Source organism: Bos taurus, unplaced genomic scaffold (genome assembly GCF_002263795.3).
Source record: "Bos taurus isolate L1 Dominette 01449 registration number 42190680 breed Hereford unplaced genomic scaffold, ARS-UCD2.0 Leftover_ScbfJmS_855, whole genome shotgun sequence".
NCBI classification, from domain to species: Eukaryota; Metazoa; Chordata; class Mammalia; order Artiodactyla; family Bovidae; genus Bos; species Bos taurus.
In genome coordinates, this window is record NW_020192147.1 from 14,536 (window position 1) to 27,272 (window position 12,737).

Consider the following 12,737-nt stretch of genomic DNA (forward strand, 5'->3'; position numbering starts at 1 on the left):
GTTACTCATGCTTGGGCAGGGCATGTGGTGAGTGGCGCAAGGGCCTTGAGCAGAGGTGGGCGCAGTCGCGCGACGCGAACGCTTGGGTGCTGCAGGTGTTATAGATGGAGACTAAAGGATGTCACTTGTACAACGTGGGGAAGAGTGCCAGTACTCCCTGTATTAACTATAAATGGAAAAAGCTAAACGGTTAACGCCACGTTGCTAAAGTGAGACGACACTCTCACTCCTCAAACCTCATGCTTTATGAGCGTACAGCAAACGCTCGGTAGGCATGCCGCAGCCAAGTGATGAGGAACGCTGGAGTGAGAGGAGTCTCTATATGACATCAATCAGATAAGCCTAACGTTGCTTTCGCATTTATAGTTAATACAGAGTACTGGCACTCTTCCCCAGCGTTGTACAATACATCCTGGAGCTCATCTTACACCTAACACGGTGTGCCTCCCACTCCCCCACCTCTGTATAGCCCTTCCCTCATCCCTCCCCGCTGTAACCAGTAGATTGTTCTCTGTATTTGTGAGCCTCCATTTTTGTTATATTCTCTACTTGGTGGTGTTTTTAGATTCTATAAGTGATATCATACAGTATTTGTCTATCTCTGTCTGAGTTATTTTACTTCATAGTATACCTTCCATGTTGCTGCAAATGTCAATATTCCATTCCTTTTATGGGGCAACTTCCTTCTATGCCTTTTTAGCAAATGGCACTGCCACCGCACGCATGACATGGCTCCCCGGCTCAGTTTCCATCTCTGCACGCACGCAGAAAAACACCAAGTCCTCTTCCTCTTCTCCCATGGGAAGTGTATCTTTGAAGCTGAGTCTGGAACCAGTTCTTTCCCCCCCTACTTTCTGGCAAACTGGACCTTCTGGGCCCATCTCCAACCCCACAGGACCCATCTCTCTCCCTCTTCACACATTTGTCCCTGCCCTGCCCTCTCTGCCCGCACTCTCAGAGAACTCAGAGACAAACATAATTTCACATCAGGTTGATTTTATTTTCTTTTCATTCTTAATGTATGGAGTTGGTATAATAGTCACGTCTGTACTGTTGGCCAGTACTCAGCGGCAAGACCCCCGAAGAATTCTGAGGTCTCGAGCCATGCCTTCAAGTCACTGGCTGCCCACCGGTCCCGCTGGAATGACAGGGATCTCCACACTCTCTGGGACCTCCTCTGGTCCGTTCTGATTCAGCTCTTCATTCACCTTGCAACACTGGCTACAGAGCTTTGAGCCTCCGTTTTTTCTAAGGTTCCTTGTGGTGGGTGGTTTCTGAGAAGTTTTCTTGGTCAGCTTTGCCCGAAGGTGATTATTCACTCTCGCACTTGCCCTGGCCACCTGGAGAAAACAAGAGAGGGGTAGAGAATGGCATTGGTTTGGGGAAGAGGGTGAAGGTGGACAGGAACGACAGCTTCAGGAGAAGGGGTGTGGGCAGAGAAGGGTTATGTGCCAGGCAAGGCCAGGGCAGGGGGTCTTATGGGGTGGGGTCAATGGGAAGAGGAGTTTGGGTGGCCTCAGCTGACCTTGACATTTTTTGGGGGCCTCAGTTGAGAGGAGGTCTTCATCCTTTTGTCCCGGGTAACAGGAGGCAGGTGTTTCCTAACTACTCTGGAGCCTTGGGGCTTCCCAGTCCGCTTAGTCATTTTGAGGCCTCCCAGTGGTCTGCTCCAGAGCCCCTGAGCACCGCTATATATACCCCTCCCCAGGGAGACACACCCTCATGCTTTATGAGGTCAGCAAGTCTCCTGCCCAGCCAATGGTGGCCCTGGGTGGGCCTTGACATCACAAAGCCCCATCCTGACACCTCTAGCGGGGGATGGGGAGCAATTCAGATGTTTCGGTTGGAGAAATGAGGCATTTGTAATTCCCCTAAAGAGGCCTCCAAACTCCCTGCCAGCCTCATCTCTCTAAGTCAACTCTGATGGGTCACATGGCAGGGAGAGTGTGTCTCCTCCAAACCTTGTCTATTCTATCTATTTATGACTGTAAAAGTGTAAAGGAAATTAAAAAAAAAAATCTGAAAAAGATACAGCTTAAGCAGCCCCAGTGAACATAAGTTTATTTTCTTTGTTCCATAGTCTCAAAATAACTGACAATTAAGTATGAATTTCATTTAAAACCTATTTTTCAAATTCTGCAAGATACTTTGTGTTCAAATATAAGACGATTTTGTTCTTTGCAAGCTAAAAAAAGTTTGTACCTTGCAGTGAATACTTTGTTTCACTGATTTAGACCTAAATAAAAGTGCATCGTGTGCATTACCTTGACAATTTTTGTGGTATCACCCTGTATTTAGAATCAACTGTTTGAATGTGGGGTGCGTATTAGTACACTCCCTCGGGGACTGCAGGCTGTGCAGGAAGTGATCTCAAGGCCTTGCAAACCATTAAGGATGCTCTGGGGAAGGGAGCAGTGGTAACCATGGCAGCCTGTGTTGGTGACAATTGTTGAACAGGGTCTTCTCCTAATGAACTCCCTCATAGAAGACAATGAATTGTTAAAGATAAGTACTAAGACTGTGGCCGTGTGAATTTATACATATATATATATATATATATATATTTATTTATATATACATACACATGCACACACTTGTGTGCGTTTATATATATGTACACTAAAACTTTATACCTTGTGAATAATATGTAAAATATTAAAACCTGACATATATGACAACCAACTTTTCAAACTTAAACCAACACAATTTGGTTTTGCAGAGGAAACGTATGTCATTACTGACATTATTTTAGAATACTGGAGTATGGAGATGGTAATCAAAACAGAACCAGCGTTTACTTGGGTTTATTCTTGTAATAAAAGTCTTCGTGGGCAATGCCCCCCAGTATTGCCTGCACGGGAGGTGGGCTACTCCCCCTGCTCCACCTGCGGGAGCCCATGGCTCCATTCTAAAGGCCTTTGGTCCAAAGAAGACATACAGATGGATAACAAACACATGAAAAGATGCTGAACATCACTCATTATCAGAGAAATGCAAATCAAAACCACAATGAGGTACCATCTCACGCCGGTCAGGATGGCTGCTATCCAAACATCTACAAGCAATAAATGCTTGAGAAAAGGGAACCCTCTTACTCTGTTGTGGGGAATGCAAACTAGTACAGCCACTATGGAGAACAGTGTGGAGATTCCTTAAAAAACTGGAACTGGAACTGCCATAGGACCCAGCAATCTCACTGCTGGGCATACACATCGAAGAAACCAGAATTGAAAGAGACCGCGTGTACCCCTTTGTTCATCACAGCACTGTTTCCAATAGGCAGGACATGGAAGCAACCTAGATGTCCATCAGCAGGCGAACGGACAAGAAAGCACTGGTGCATATACACAATGGAATATTACTCAGCCATTCAAAAGAATACACTTGAATCCGTTCTAATGAGGTGGATGAAACTGGAGCCTATTATACAGAGTGAAATAAGTCAGAAAGAAAAACACCAATACAGAATACTAACGCATATATATGGAATTTAGAAAGATGGTAATGATAACCCTGTATGCGAGACCATTAAAGAGACACAGATGTACAGAACAGTCTTTTGGACTCTGTGGGAGAAGGCGAGGGTGGGATGGTCTGAGAGAATAGGTTTTAAACATGTATATTATCGTAAGTGAATCAGATCGCCAGTCCAGGTTCGATGCATGAGACAGGGTGCTCGGGGCTGGTGCACTGGGATGACCCAGAGGAATGGGATGGGGAGGGAGGTGGGAGGGGGGTTTAGGATGGGGAAGACGTGTACACCCGTGATGGATTCATGTCAAGTATGGCAAAAACCACTACAGCATTGTAAAGTAATTAGCCTCCAATGAAAATAAATGCATTAAAAAAAATAAACTACATTCCTTTGCTAAAAATGGCCTAATCAATGTTGGCTTTGTGATGTCCAAAAACACCATGCTTTCCTTCCTTTCTTCCCTCCTTCCTCCCCCCTCTTCCTTTCCTTTTCTTTCTTATTATACAACTGTTAACGTTTGCTTTCCATTTATAGTTAATACAGAGTACTGGCACTCTTCCCCACGTTGTACAATACATCCTTGAGCTCATCTTACACCTAACACGGTGTGCCTCCCACTCCCCCACCTCTGTATAGCCCTTCCCTCATCCCCTCCCCGCTGGTAACCAGTAGATTGTTCTCTGTATTTGTGAGCCTCCATTTTTGTTATATTCTCTACTTGGTGGTGTTTTTAGATTCTATAAGTGATATCATACAGTATTTGTCTATCTCTGTCTGAGTTATTTTACTTCATAGTATACCTTCCATGTTGCTGCAAATGTCAATATTCCATTCCTTTTATGGGGCAACTTCCTTCTATGCCTTTTTAGCAAATGGCACTGCCACCGCACGCATGACATGGCTCCCCGGCTCAGTTTCCATCTCTGCACGCACGCAGAAAAACACCAAGTCCTCTTCCTCTTCTCCCATGGGAAGTGTATCTTTGAAGCTGAGTCTGGAACCAGTTCTTTCCCCCCCTACTTTCTGGCAAACTGGACCTTCTGGGCCCATCTCCAACCCCACAGGACCCATCTCTCTCCCTCTTCACACATTTGTCCCTGCCCTGCCCTCTCTGCCCGCACTCTCAGAGAACTCAGAGACAAACATAATTTCACATCAGGTTGATTTTATTTTCTTTTCATTCTTAATGTATGGAGTTGGTATAATAGTCACGTCTGTACTGTTGGCCAGTACTCAGCGGCAAGACCCCCGAAGAATTCTGAGGTCTCGAGCCATGCCTTCAAGTCACTGGCTGCCCACCGGTCCCGCTGGAATGACAGGGATCTCCACACTCTCTGGGACCTCCTCTGGTCCGTTCTGATTCAGCTCTTCATTCACCTTGCAACACTGGCTACAGAGCTTTGAGCCTCCGTTTTTTCTAAGGTTCCTTGTGGTGGGTGGTTTCTGAGAAGTTTTCTTGGTCAGCTTTGCCCGAAGGTGATTATTCACTCTCGCACTTGCCCTGGCCACCTGGAGAAAACAAGAGAGGGGTAGAGAATGGCATTGGTTTGGGGAAGAGGGTGAAGGTGGACAGGAACGACAGCTTCAGGAGAAGGGGTGTGGGCAGAGAAGGGTTATGTGCCAGGCAAGGCCAGGGCAGGGGGTCTTATGGGGTGGGGTCAATGGGAAGAGGAGTTTGGGTGGCCTCAGCTGACCTTGACATTTTTTGGGGGCCTCAGTTGAGAGGAGGTCTTCATCCTTTTGTCCCGGGTAACAGGAGGCAGGTGTTTCCTAACTACTCTGGAGCCTTGGGGCTTCCCAGTCCGCTTAGTCATTTTGAGGCCTCCCAGTGGTCTGCTCCAGAGCCCCTGAGCACCGCTATATATACCCCTCCCCAGGGAGACACACCCTCATGCTTTATGAGGTCAGCAAGTCTCCTGCCCAGCCAATGGTGGCCCTGGGTGGGCCTTGACATCACAAAGCCCCATCCTGACACCTCTAGCGGGGGATGGGGAGCAATTCAGATGTTTCGGTTGGAGAAATGAGGCATTTGTAATTCCCCTAAAGAGGCCTCCAAACTCCCTGCCAGCCTCATCTCTCTAAGTCAACTCTGATGGGTCACATGGCAGGGAGAGTGTGTCTCCTCCAAACCTTGTCTATTCTATCTATTTATGACTGTAAAAGTGTAAAGGAAATTAAAAAAAAAAATCTGAAAAAGATACAGCTTAAGCAGCCCCAGTGAACATAAGTTTATTTTCTTTGTTCCATAGTCTCAAAATAACTGACAATTAAGTATGAATTTCATTTAAAACCTATTTTTCAAATTCTGCAAGATACTTTGTGTTCAAATATAAGACGATTTTATTCTTTGCAAGCTAAAAAAAGTTTGTACCTTGCAGTGAATACTTTGTTTCACTGATTTAGACCTAAATAAAAGTGCATCGTGTGCATTACCTTGACAATTTTTGTGGTATCACCCTGTATTTAGAATCAACTGTTTGAATGTGGGGTGCGTATTAGTACATTCCCTCGGGGACTGCAGGCTGTGCAGGAAGTGATCTCAAGGCCTTGCAAACCATTAAGGATGCTCTGGGGAAGGGAGCAGTGGTAACCATGGCAGCCTGTGTTGGTGACAATTGTTGAACAGGGTCTTCTCCTAATGAACTCCCTCATAGAAGACAATGAATTGTTAAAGATAAGTACTAAGACTGTGGCCGTGTGAATTTATACATATATATATATATATATATTTATTTATATATACATACACATGCACACACTTGTGTGCGTTTATATATATGTACACTAAAACTTTATACCTTGTGAATAATATGTAAAATATTAAAACCTGACATATATGACAACCAACTTTTCAAACTTAAACCAACACAATTTGGTTTTGCAGAGGAAACGTATGTCATTACTGACATTATTTTAGAATACTGGAGTATGGAGATGGTAATCAAAACAGAACCAGCGTTTACTTGGGTTTATTCTTGTAATAAAAGTCTTCGTGGGCAATGCCCCCCAGTATTGCCTGCACGGGAGGTGGGCTACTCCCCCTGCTCCACCTGTGGGAGCCCATGGCTCCATTCTAAAGGCCTTTGGTCCAAAGAAGACATACAGATGGATAACAAACACATGAAAAGATGCTGAACATCACTCATTATCAGAGAAATGCAAATCAAAACCACAATGAGGTACCATCTCACGCCGGTCAGGATGGCTGCTATCCAAACATCTACAAGCAATAAATGCTTGAGAAAAGGGAACCCTCTTACTCTGTTGTGGGGAATGCAAACTAGTACAGCCACTATGGAGAACAGTGTGGAGATTCCTTAAAAAACTGGAACTGGAACTGCCATAGGACCCAGCAATCTCACTGCTGGGCATACACATCGAAGAAACCAGAATTGAAAGAGACCGCGTGTACCCCTTTGTTCATCACAGCACTGTTTCCAATAGGCAGGACATGGAAGCAACCTAGATGTCCATCAGCAGGCGAACGGACAAGAAAGCACTGGTGCATATACACAATGGAATATTACTCAGCCATTCAAAAGAATACACTTGAATCCGTTCTAATGAGGTGGATGAAACTGGAGCCTATTATACAGAGTGAAATAAGTCAGAAAGAAAAACACCAATACAGAATACTAACGCATATATATGGAATTTAGAAAGATGGTAATGATAACCCTGTATGCGAGACCATTAAAGAGACACAGATGTACAGAACAGTCTTTTGGACTCTGTGGGAGAAGGCGAGGGTGGGATGGTCTGAGAGAATAGGTTTTAAACATGTATATTATCGTAAGTGAATCAGATCGCCAGTCCAGGTTCGATGCATGAGACAGGGTGCTCGGGGCTGGTGCACTGGGATGACCCAGAGGAATGGGATGGGGAGGGAGGTGGGAGGGGGGTTTAGGATGGGGAAGACGTGTACACCCGTGATGGATTCATGTCAAGTATGGCAAAAACCACTACAGCATTGTAAAGTAATTAGCCTCCAATGAAAATAAATGCATTAAAAAAAATAAACTACATTCCTTTGCTAAAAATGGCCTAATCAATGTTGGCTTTGTGATGTCCAAAAACACCATGCTTTCCTTCCTTTCTTCCCTCCTTCCTCCCCCCTCTTCCTTTCCTTTTCTTTCTTATTATACAACTGTTAACGTTTGCTTTCCATTTATAGTTAATACAGAGTACTGGCACTCTTCCCCACGTTGTACAATACATCCTTGAGCTCATCTTACACCTAACACGGTGTGCCTCCCACTCCCCCACCTCTGTATAGCCCTTCCCTCATCCCCTCCCCGCTGGTAACCAGTAGATTGTTCTCTGTATTTGTGAGCCTCCATTTTTGTTATATTCTCTACTTGGTGGTGTTTTTAGATTCTATAAGTGATATCATACAGTATTTGTCTATCTCTGTCTGAGTTATTTTACTTCATAGTATACCTTCCATGTTGCTGCAAATGTCAATATTCCATTCCTTTTATGGGGCAACTTCCTTCTATGCCTTTTTAGCAAATGGCACTGCCACCGCACGCATGACATGGCTCCCCGGCTCAGTTTCCATCTCTGCACGCACGCAGAAAAACACCAAGTCCTCTTCCTCTTCTCCCATGGGAAGTGTATCTTTGAAGCTGAGTCTGGAACCAGTTCTTTCCCCCCCTACTTTCTGGCAAACTGGACCTTCTGGGCCCATCTCCAACCCCACAGGACCCATCTCTCTCCCTCTTCACACATTTGTCCCTGCCCTGCCCTCTCTGCCCGCACTCTCAGAGAACTCAGAGACAAACATAATTTCACATCAGGTTGATTTTATTTTCTTTTCATTCTTAATGTATGGAGTTGGTATAATAGTCACGTCTGTACTGTTGGCCAGTACTCAGCGGCAAGACCCCCGAAGAATTCTGAGGTCTCGAGCCATGCCTTCAAGTCACTGGCTGCCCACCGGTCCCGCTGGAATGACAGGGATCTCCACACTCTCTGGGACCTCCTCTGGTCCGTTCTGATTCAGCTCTTCATTCACCTTGCAACACTGGCTACAGAGCTTTGAGCCTCCGTTTTTTCTAAGGTTCCTTGTGGTGGGTGGTTTCTGAGAAGTTTTCTTGGTCAGCTTTGCCCGAAGGTGATTATTCACTCTCGCACTTGCCGGGGCCACCTGGAGAAAACAAGAGAGGGGTAGAGAATGGCATTGGTTTGGGGAAGAGGGTGAAGGTGGACAGGAACGACAGCTTCAGGAGAAGGGGTGTGGGCAGAGAAGGGTTATGTGCCAGGCAAGGCCAGGGCAGGGGGTCTTATGGGGTGGGGTCAATGGGAAGAGGAGTTTGGGTGGCCTCAGCTGACCTTGACATTTTTTGGGGGCCTCAGTTGAGAGGAGGTCTTCATCCTTTTGTCCCGGGTAACAGGAGGCAGGTGTTTCCTAACTACTCTGGAGCCTTGGGGCTTCCCAGTCCGCTTAGTCATTTTGAGGCCTCCCAGTGGTCTGCTCCAGAGCCCCTGAGCACCGCTATATATACCCCTCCCCAGGGAGACACACCCTCATGCTTTATGAGGTCAGCAAGTCTCCTGCCCAGCCAATGGTGGCCCTGGGTGGGCCTTGACATCACAAAGCCCCATCCTGACACCTCTAGCGGGGGATGGGGAGCAATTCAGATGTTTCGGTTGGAGAAATGAGGCATTTGTAATTCCCCTAAAGAGGCCTCCAAACTCCCTGCCAGCCTCATCTCTCTAAGTCAACTCTGATGGGTCACATGGCAGGGAGAGTGTGTCTCCTCCAAACCTTGTCTATTCTATCTATTTATGACTGTAAAAGTGTAAAGGAAATTAAAAAAAAAAAATCTGAAAAAGATACAGCTTAAGCAGCCCCAGTGAACATAAGTTTATTTTCTTTGTTCCATAGTCTCAAAATAACTGACAATTAAGTATGAATTTCATTTAAAACCTATTTTTCAAATTCTGCAAGATACTTTGTGTTCAAATATAAGACGATTTTGTTCTTTGCAAGCTAAAAAAAGTTTGTACCTTGCAGTGAATACTTTGTTTCACTGATTTAGACCTAAATAAAAGCGCATCGTGTGCATTACCTTGACAATTTTTGTGGTATCACTGTGTATTTAGAATCAACTGTTTGAATGTGGGGTGCGTATTAGTACATTCCCTCGGGGACTGCAGGCTGTGCAGGAAGTGATCTCAAGGCCTTGCAAACCATTAAGGATGCTCTGGGGAAGGGAGCAGTGGTAACCATGGCAGCCTGTGTTGGTGACAATTGTTGAACAGGGTCTTCTCTTAATGAACTCCCTCATAGAAGACAATGAATTGTTAAAGATAAGTACTAAGACTGTGGCCGTATGAATTTATATATGCATACACATGCACACACTTGTGTGCATTTATATATATGTACACTAAAACTTTATACCTTGTGAATAATATGTAAAATATTAAAACCTGACATATATGACAACCAACTTTTCAAACTTAAACCAACACAATTTGGTTTTGCAGAGGAAAAGTATTTAATTACTGACATTATTTTAGAATACTGGAGTATGGAGATGGTAATCAAAACAGAACCAGCGTTTACTTGGGTTTATTCTTGTAATAAAAGTCTTCGTGGGCAATGCCCCCCAGTATTGCCTGCACGGGAGGTGGGAGGTGGGCTACTGCCCCTGCTCCACCTGTGGGAGCCCATTGCTCCATTCTAAAGGCCTTTGGTCCAAAGAAGACATACAGATGGATAACAAACACATGAAAAGATGGTGAACATCACTCATTATCAGAGAAATGCAAATCAAAACCACAATGAGGTACCATCTCACGCCGGTCAGGATGGCTGCTATCCAAACATCTACAGGCAATAAATGCTTGAGAAAAGGGAACCCTCTTACTCTGTTGTGGGGAATGCAAACTAGTACAGCCACTATGGAGAACAGTGTGGAGATCCCTTAAAAAACTGGAACTGGAACTGCCATAGGACCCAGCAATCTCACTGCTGGGCAAACACATTGAAGAAACCAGAATTGAAAGAGACAACGTGCACCCCTTTGTTCATCACAGCACTGTTTCCAATAGGCAGGACATGGAAGCAACCTAGATGTCCATCAGCAGGCAAACGGACAAGAAAGCACTGGTGCATATACACAATGGACTATTACTCAGCCATTAAAAAGAACACCCTTGAATCCGTTCTAATGAGGTGGATGAAACTGGAGCCTATTATACAGAGTGAAATAAGTCAGAAAGAAAAACACCAATACAGAATACTAACGCATATATATGGAATTTAGAAAGATGGTAATGATAACCCTGTATGCCCGACCATTAAAGAGACACAGATGTACAGAACGGTCTTTTGGACTCTGTGGGAGGAGGCGAGGGTGGGATGATCTGAGAGAATAGGTTTTAAACATGTATATTATCGTAAGTGAATCAGATCGCCAGTCCAGGTTCGATGCATGAGACAGGGTGCTCGGGGCTGGTGCACTGGGATGACCCAGAGGAATGGGATGGGGAGGGAGGTGGGAGGGGGGTTTAGGATGGGGAAGACGTGTACACCCGTGATGGATTCATGTCAAGTATGGCAAAAACCACTACAGCATTGTAAAGTAATTAGCCTCCAATGAAAATAAATGAATTAAAAAAAATAAACTACATTCCTTTGCTAAAAATGGCCTAATCAATGTTGGCTTTGTGATGTCCAAAAACACCATGCTTTCCTTCCTTTCTTCCCTCCTTCCTCCCCCCTCTTCGTTTCCTTTTCTTTCTTACTATACAACTGTTAACGTTTGCTTTCCATTTATAGTTATTACAGAGTACTGGCACTCTTCCCCACGTTGTACAATACATCCTTGAGCTCATCTTACACCTAACACGGTGTGCCTCCCACTCCCCCACCTCTGTATAGCCCTTCCCTCATCCCCTCCCCGCTGGTAACCAGTAGATTGTTCTCTGTATTTGTGAGCCTCCATTTTTGTTATATTCTCTACTTGGTGGTGTTTTTGGATTCTATAAGTGATATCATACAGTATTTGTCTATCTCTGTCTGAGTTATTTTACTTCATAGTATACCTTCCATGTTGCTGCAAATGTCAATATTCCATTCCTTTTATGGGGCAACTTCCTTCTATGCCTTTTTAGCGAATGGCACTGCCACCGCACACATGACACGGCTCCCCGGCTCAGTTTCCATCTCTGCACGCACGCAGAAAAACACCAAGTCCTCTTCCTCTTCTCCCATGGGAAGTGTATCTTTGAAGCTGAGTCTGGAACCAGTTCTTCCCCCCCTACTTTCTGGCAAACTGGACCTTCTGGGCCCATCTCCAACCCCACAGGACCCATCTCTCTCCCTCTTCACACATTTATCCCTGCCCTGCCCTCTCTGCCCCCACTCTCAGAGAACTCAGAGACAAACATAATTTCACATCAGGTTGATTTTATTTTCATTCTTAATGTATGGAGTTGGTATAATAGTCACGTCTGTACTGTTGGCCAGTACTCAGCGGCAAGACCCCCGAAGAATTCTGAGGTCTCTAGCCATGCCTTCAAGTCACTGGCTGCCCACTGGTCCCGCTGGAATGACAGGGATCTCCACACTCTCTGGGACCTCCTCTGGTCCGTTCTGATTCAGCTCTTCATTCACCTTGCAACACTGGCTACAGAGCTTTGAGCCTCCGTTTTTGCTAAGGTTCCTTGTGGTGGGTGGTTTCTGAGAAGTTTTCTTGGTCAGCTTTGCCTGAAGGTGATTATTCACTCTCGCACTTGCCCTGGCCACCTGGAGAAAACAAGAGAGGGGTAGAGAATGGCATTGGTTTGGGGAAGAGGGTGAAGGTGGACAGGAACGACAGCTTCAGGAGAAGGGGTGTGGGCAGAGAAGGGTTATGTGCCAGGCAAGGCCAGGGCAGGGGGTCTGATGGGGTGGGGTCAATGGGAAGAGGAGTTTAGGTGGCCTCAGCTGAACTTGACATTTTTTGGGGGCCTCAGTTGAGAGGAGGTCTTCATCCTTTTGTCCCGGGTAACAGGAGGCAGGTGTTTCCTAACTACTCTGGAGCCTTGGGGCTTTCCCAGTCTGCTTAGTCATTTTGAGGCCTCCCAGTGGTCTGCTCCAGAGCCCCTGAGCACCGCTATATATACCCCTCCCCAAGGAGACACACCCTCATGCTTTATGAGGTCAGCAAGTCTCCTGCCCAGCCAATGGTGGCCCTGGGTGGGCCTTGACATCACAAAGCCCCATCCTGACACCTCTAGCGGAGGATGGGGAGCAAATTAAGATGTT

General features: G+C 45.6%; 1 protein-coding gene and 2 long non-coding RNA genes across 4 annotated transcripts; all 3 read right to left on the reverse strand.

Moving 5' to 3' along the window:
• Window positions 1-976: 976 nt before the first annotated feature.
• On the reverse strand, window positions 977-2,468 carry LOC112445774 (uncharacterized). Its single transcript, XM_024989242.2, has 2 exons — window positions 1,526-2,468; window positions 977-1,340 (listed from the first exon to the last, which is right to left on the reverse strand). Exons 1-2 carry the CDS (start codon window positions 1,643-1,645, stop codon window positions 1,116-1,118), a joined length of 345 nt encoding a protein of 114 aa, XP_024845010.1. The 5' UTR covers window positions 1,646-2,468; the 3' UTR covers window positions 977-1,115.
• A 2,152-nt stretch (window positions 2,469-4,620) lies between these two features.
• Window positions 4,621-9,012, reverse strand: LOC112445773 (uncharacterized). The gene is made up of 3 exons (XR_009493762.1): window positions 8,810-9,012; window positions 5,170-8,624; window positions 4,621-4,984 (listed from the first exon to the last, which is right to left on the reverse strand). It is a non-coding gene; the product is annotated as an uncharacterized lncRNA (long non-coding RNA).
• Window positions 9,013-11,877: 2,865 nt separating this feature from the next.
• Window positions 11,878-12,499, reverse strand: LOC132344796 (uncharacterized). Of its 2 annotated transcripts, none has more exons than XR_009493764.1 (2): window positions 12,428-12,499; window positions 11,878-12,236 (listed from the first exon to the last, which is right to left on the reverse strand). It is a non-coding gene; the product is annotated as an uncharacterized lncRNA (long non-coding RNA). The 2 variants fall into 2 exon arrangements; XR_009493763.1 differs by having other exon boundaries at window positions 12,423-12,499.
• Window positions 12,500-12,737: the final 238 nt, after the last annotated feature.

Coding starts and splice junctions, on each gene's coding strand:
- LOC112445774 (XM_024989242.2), bottom strand. CDS start 1,645: ATGACTAAGCGGACTGGGAAGCCCCAAGGCTCCAGAGTAGTTAGGAAA. Junction 1,341..1,525: donor GGCCCCCAAAAAATGTCAAG/GTCAGCTGAGGC, acceptor TGTTTTCTCCAG/GTGGCCAGGGCAAGTGCGAG.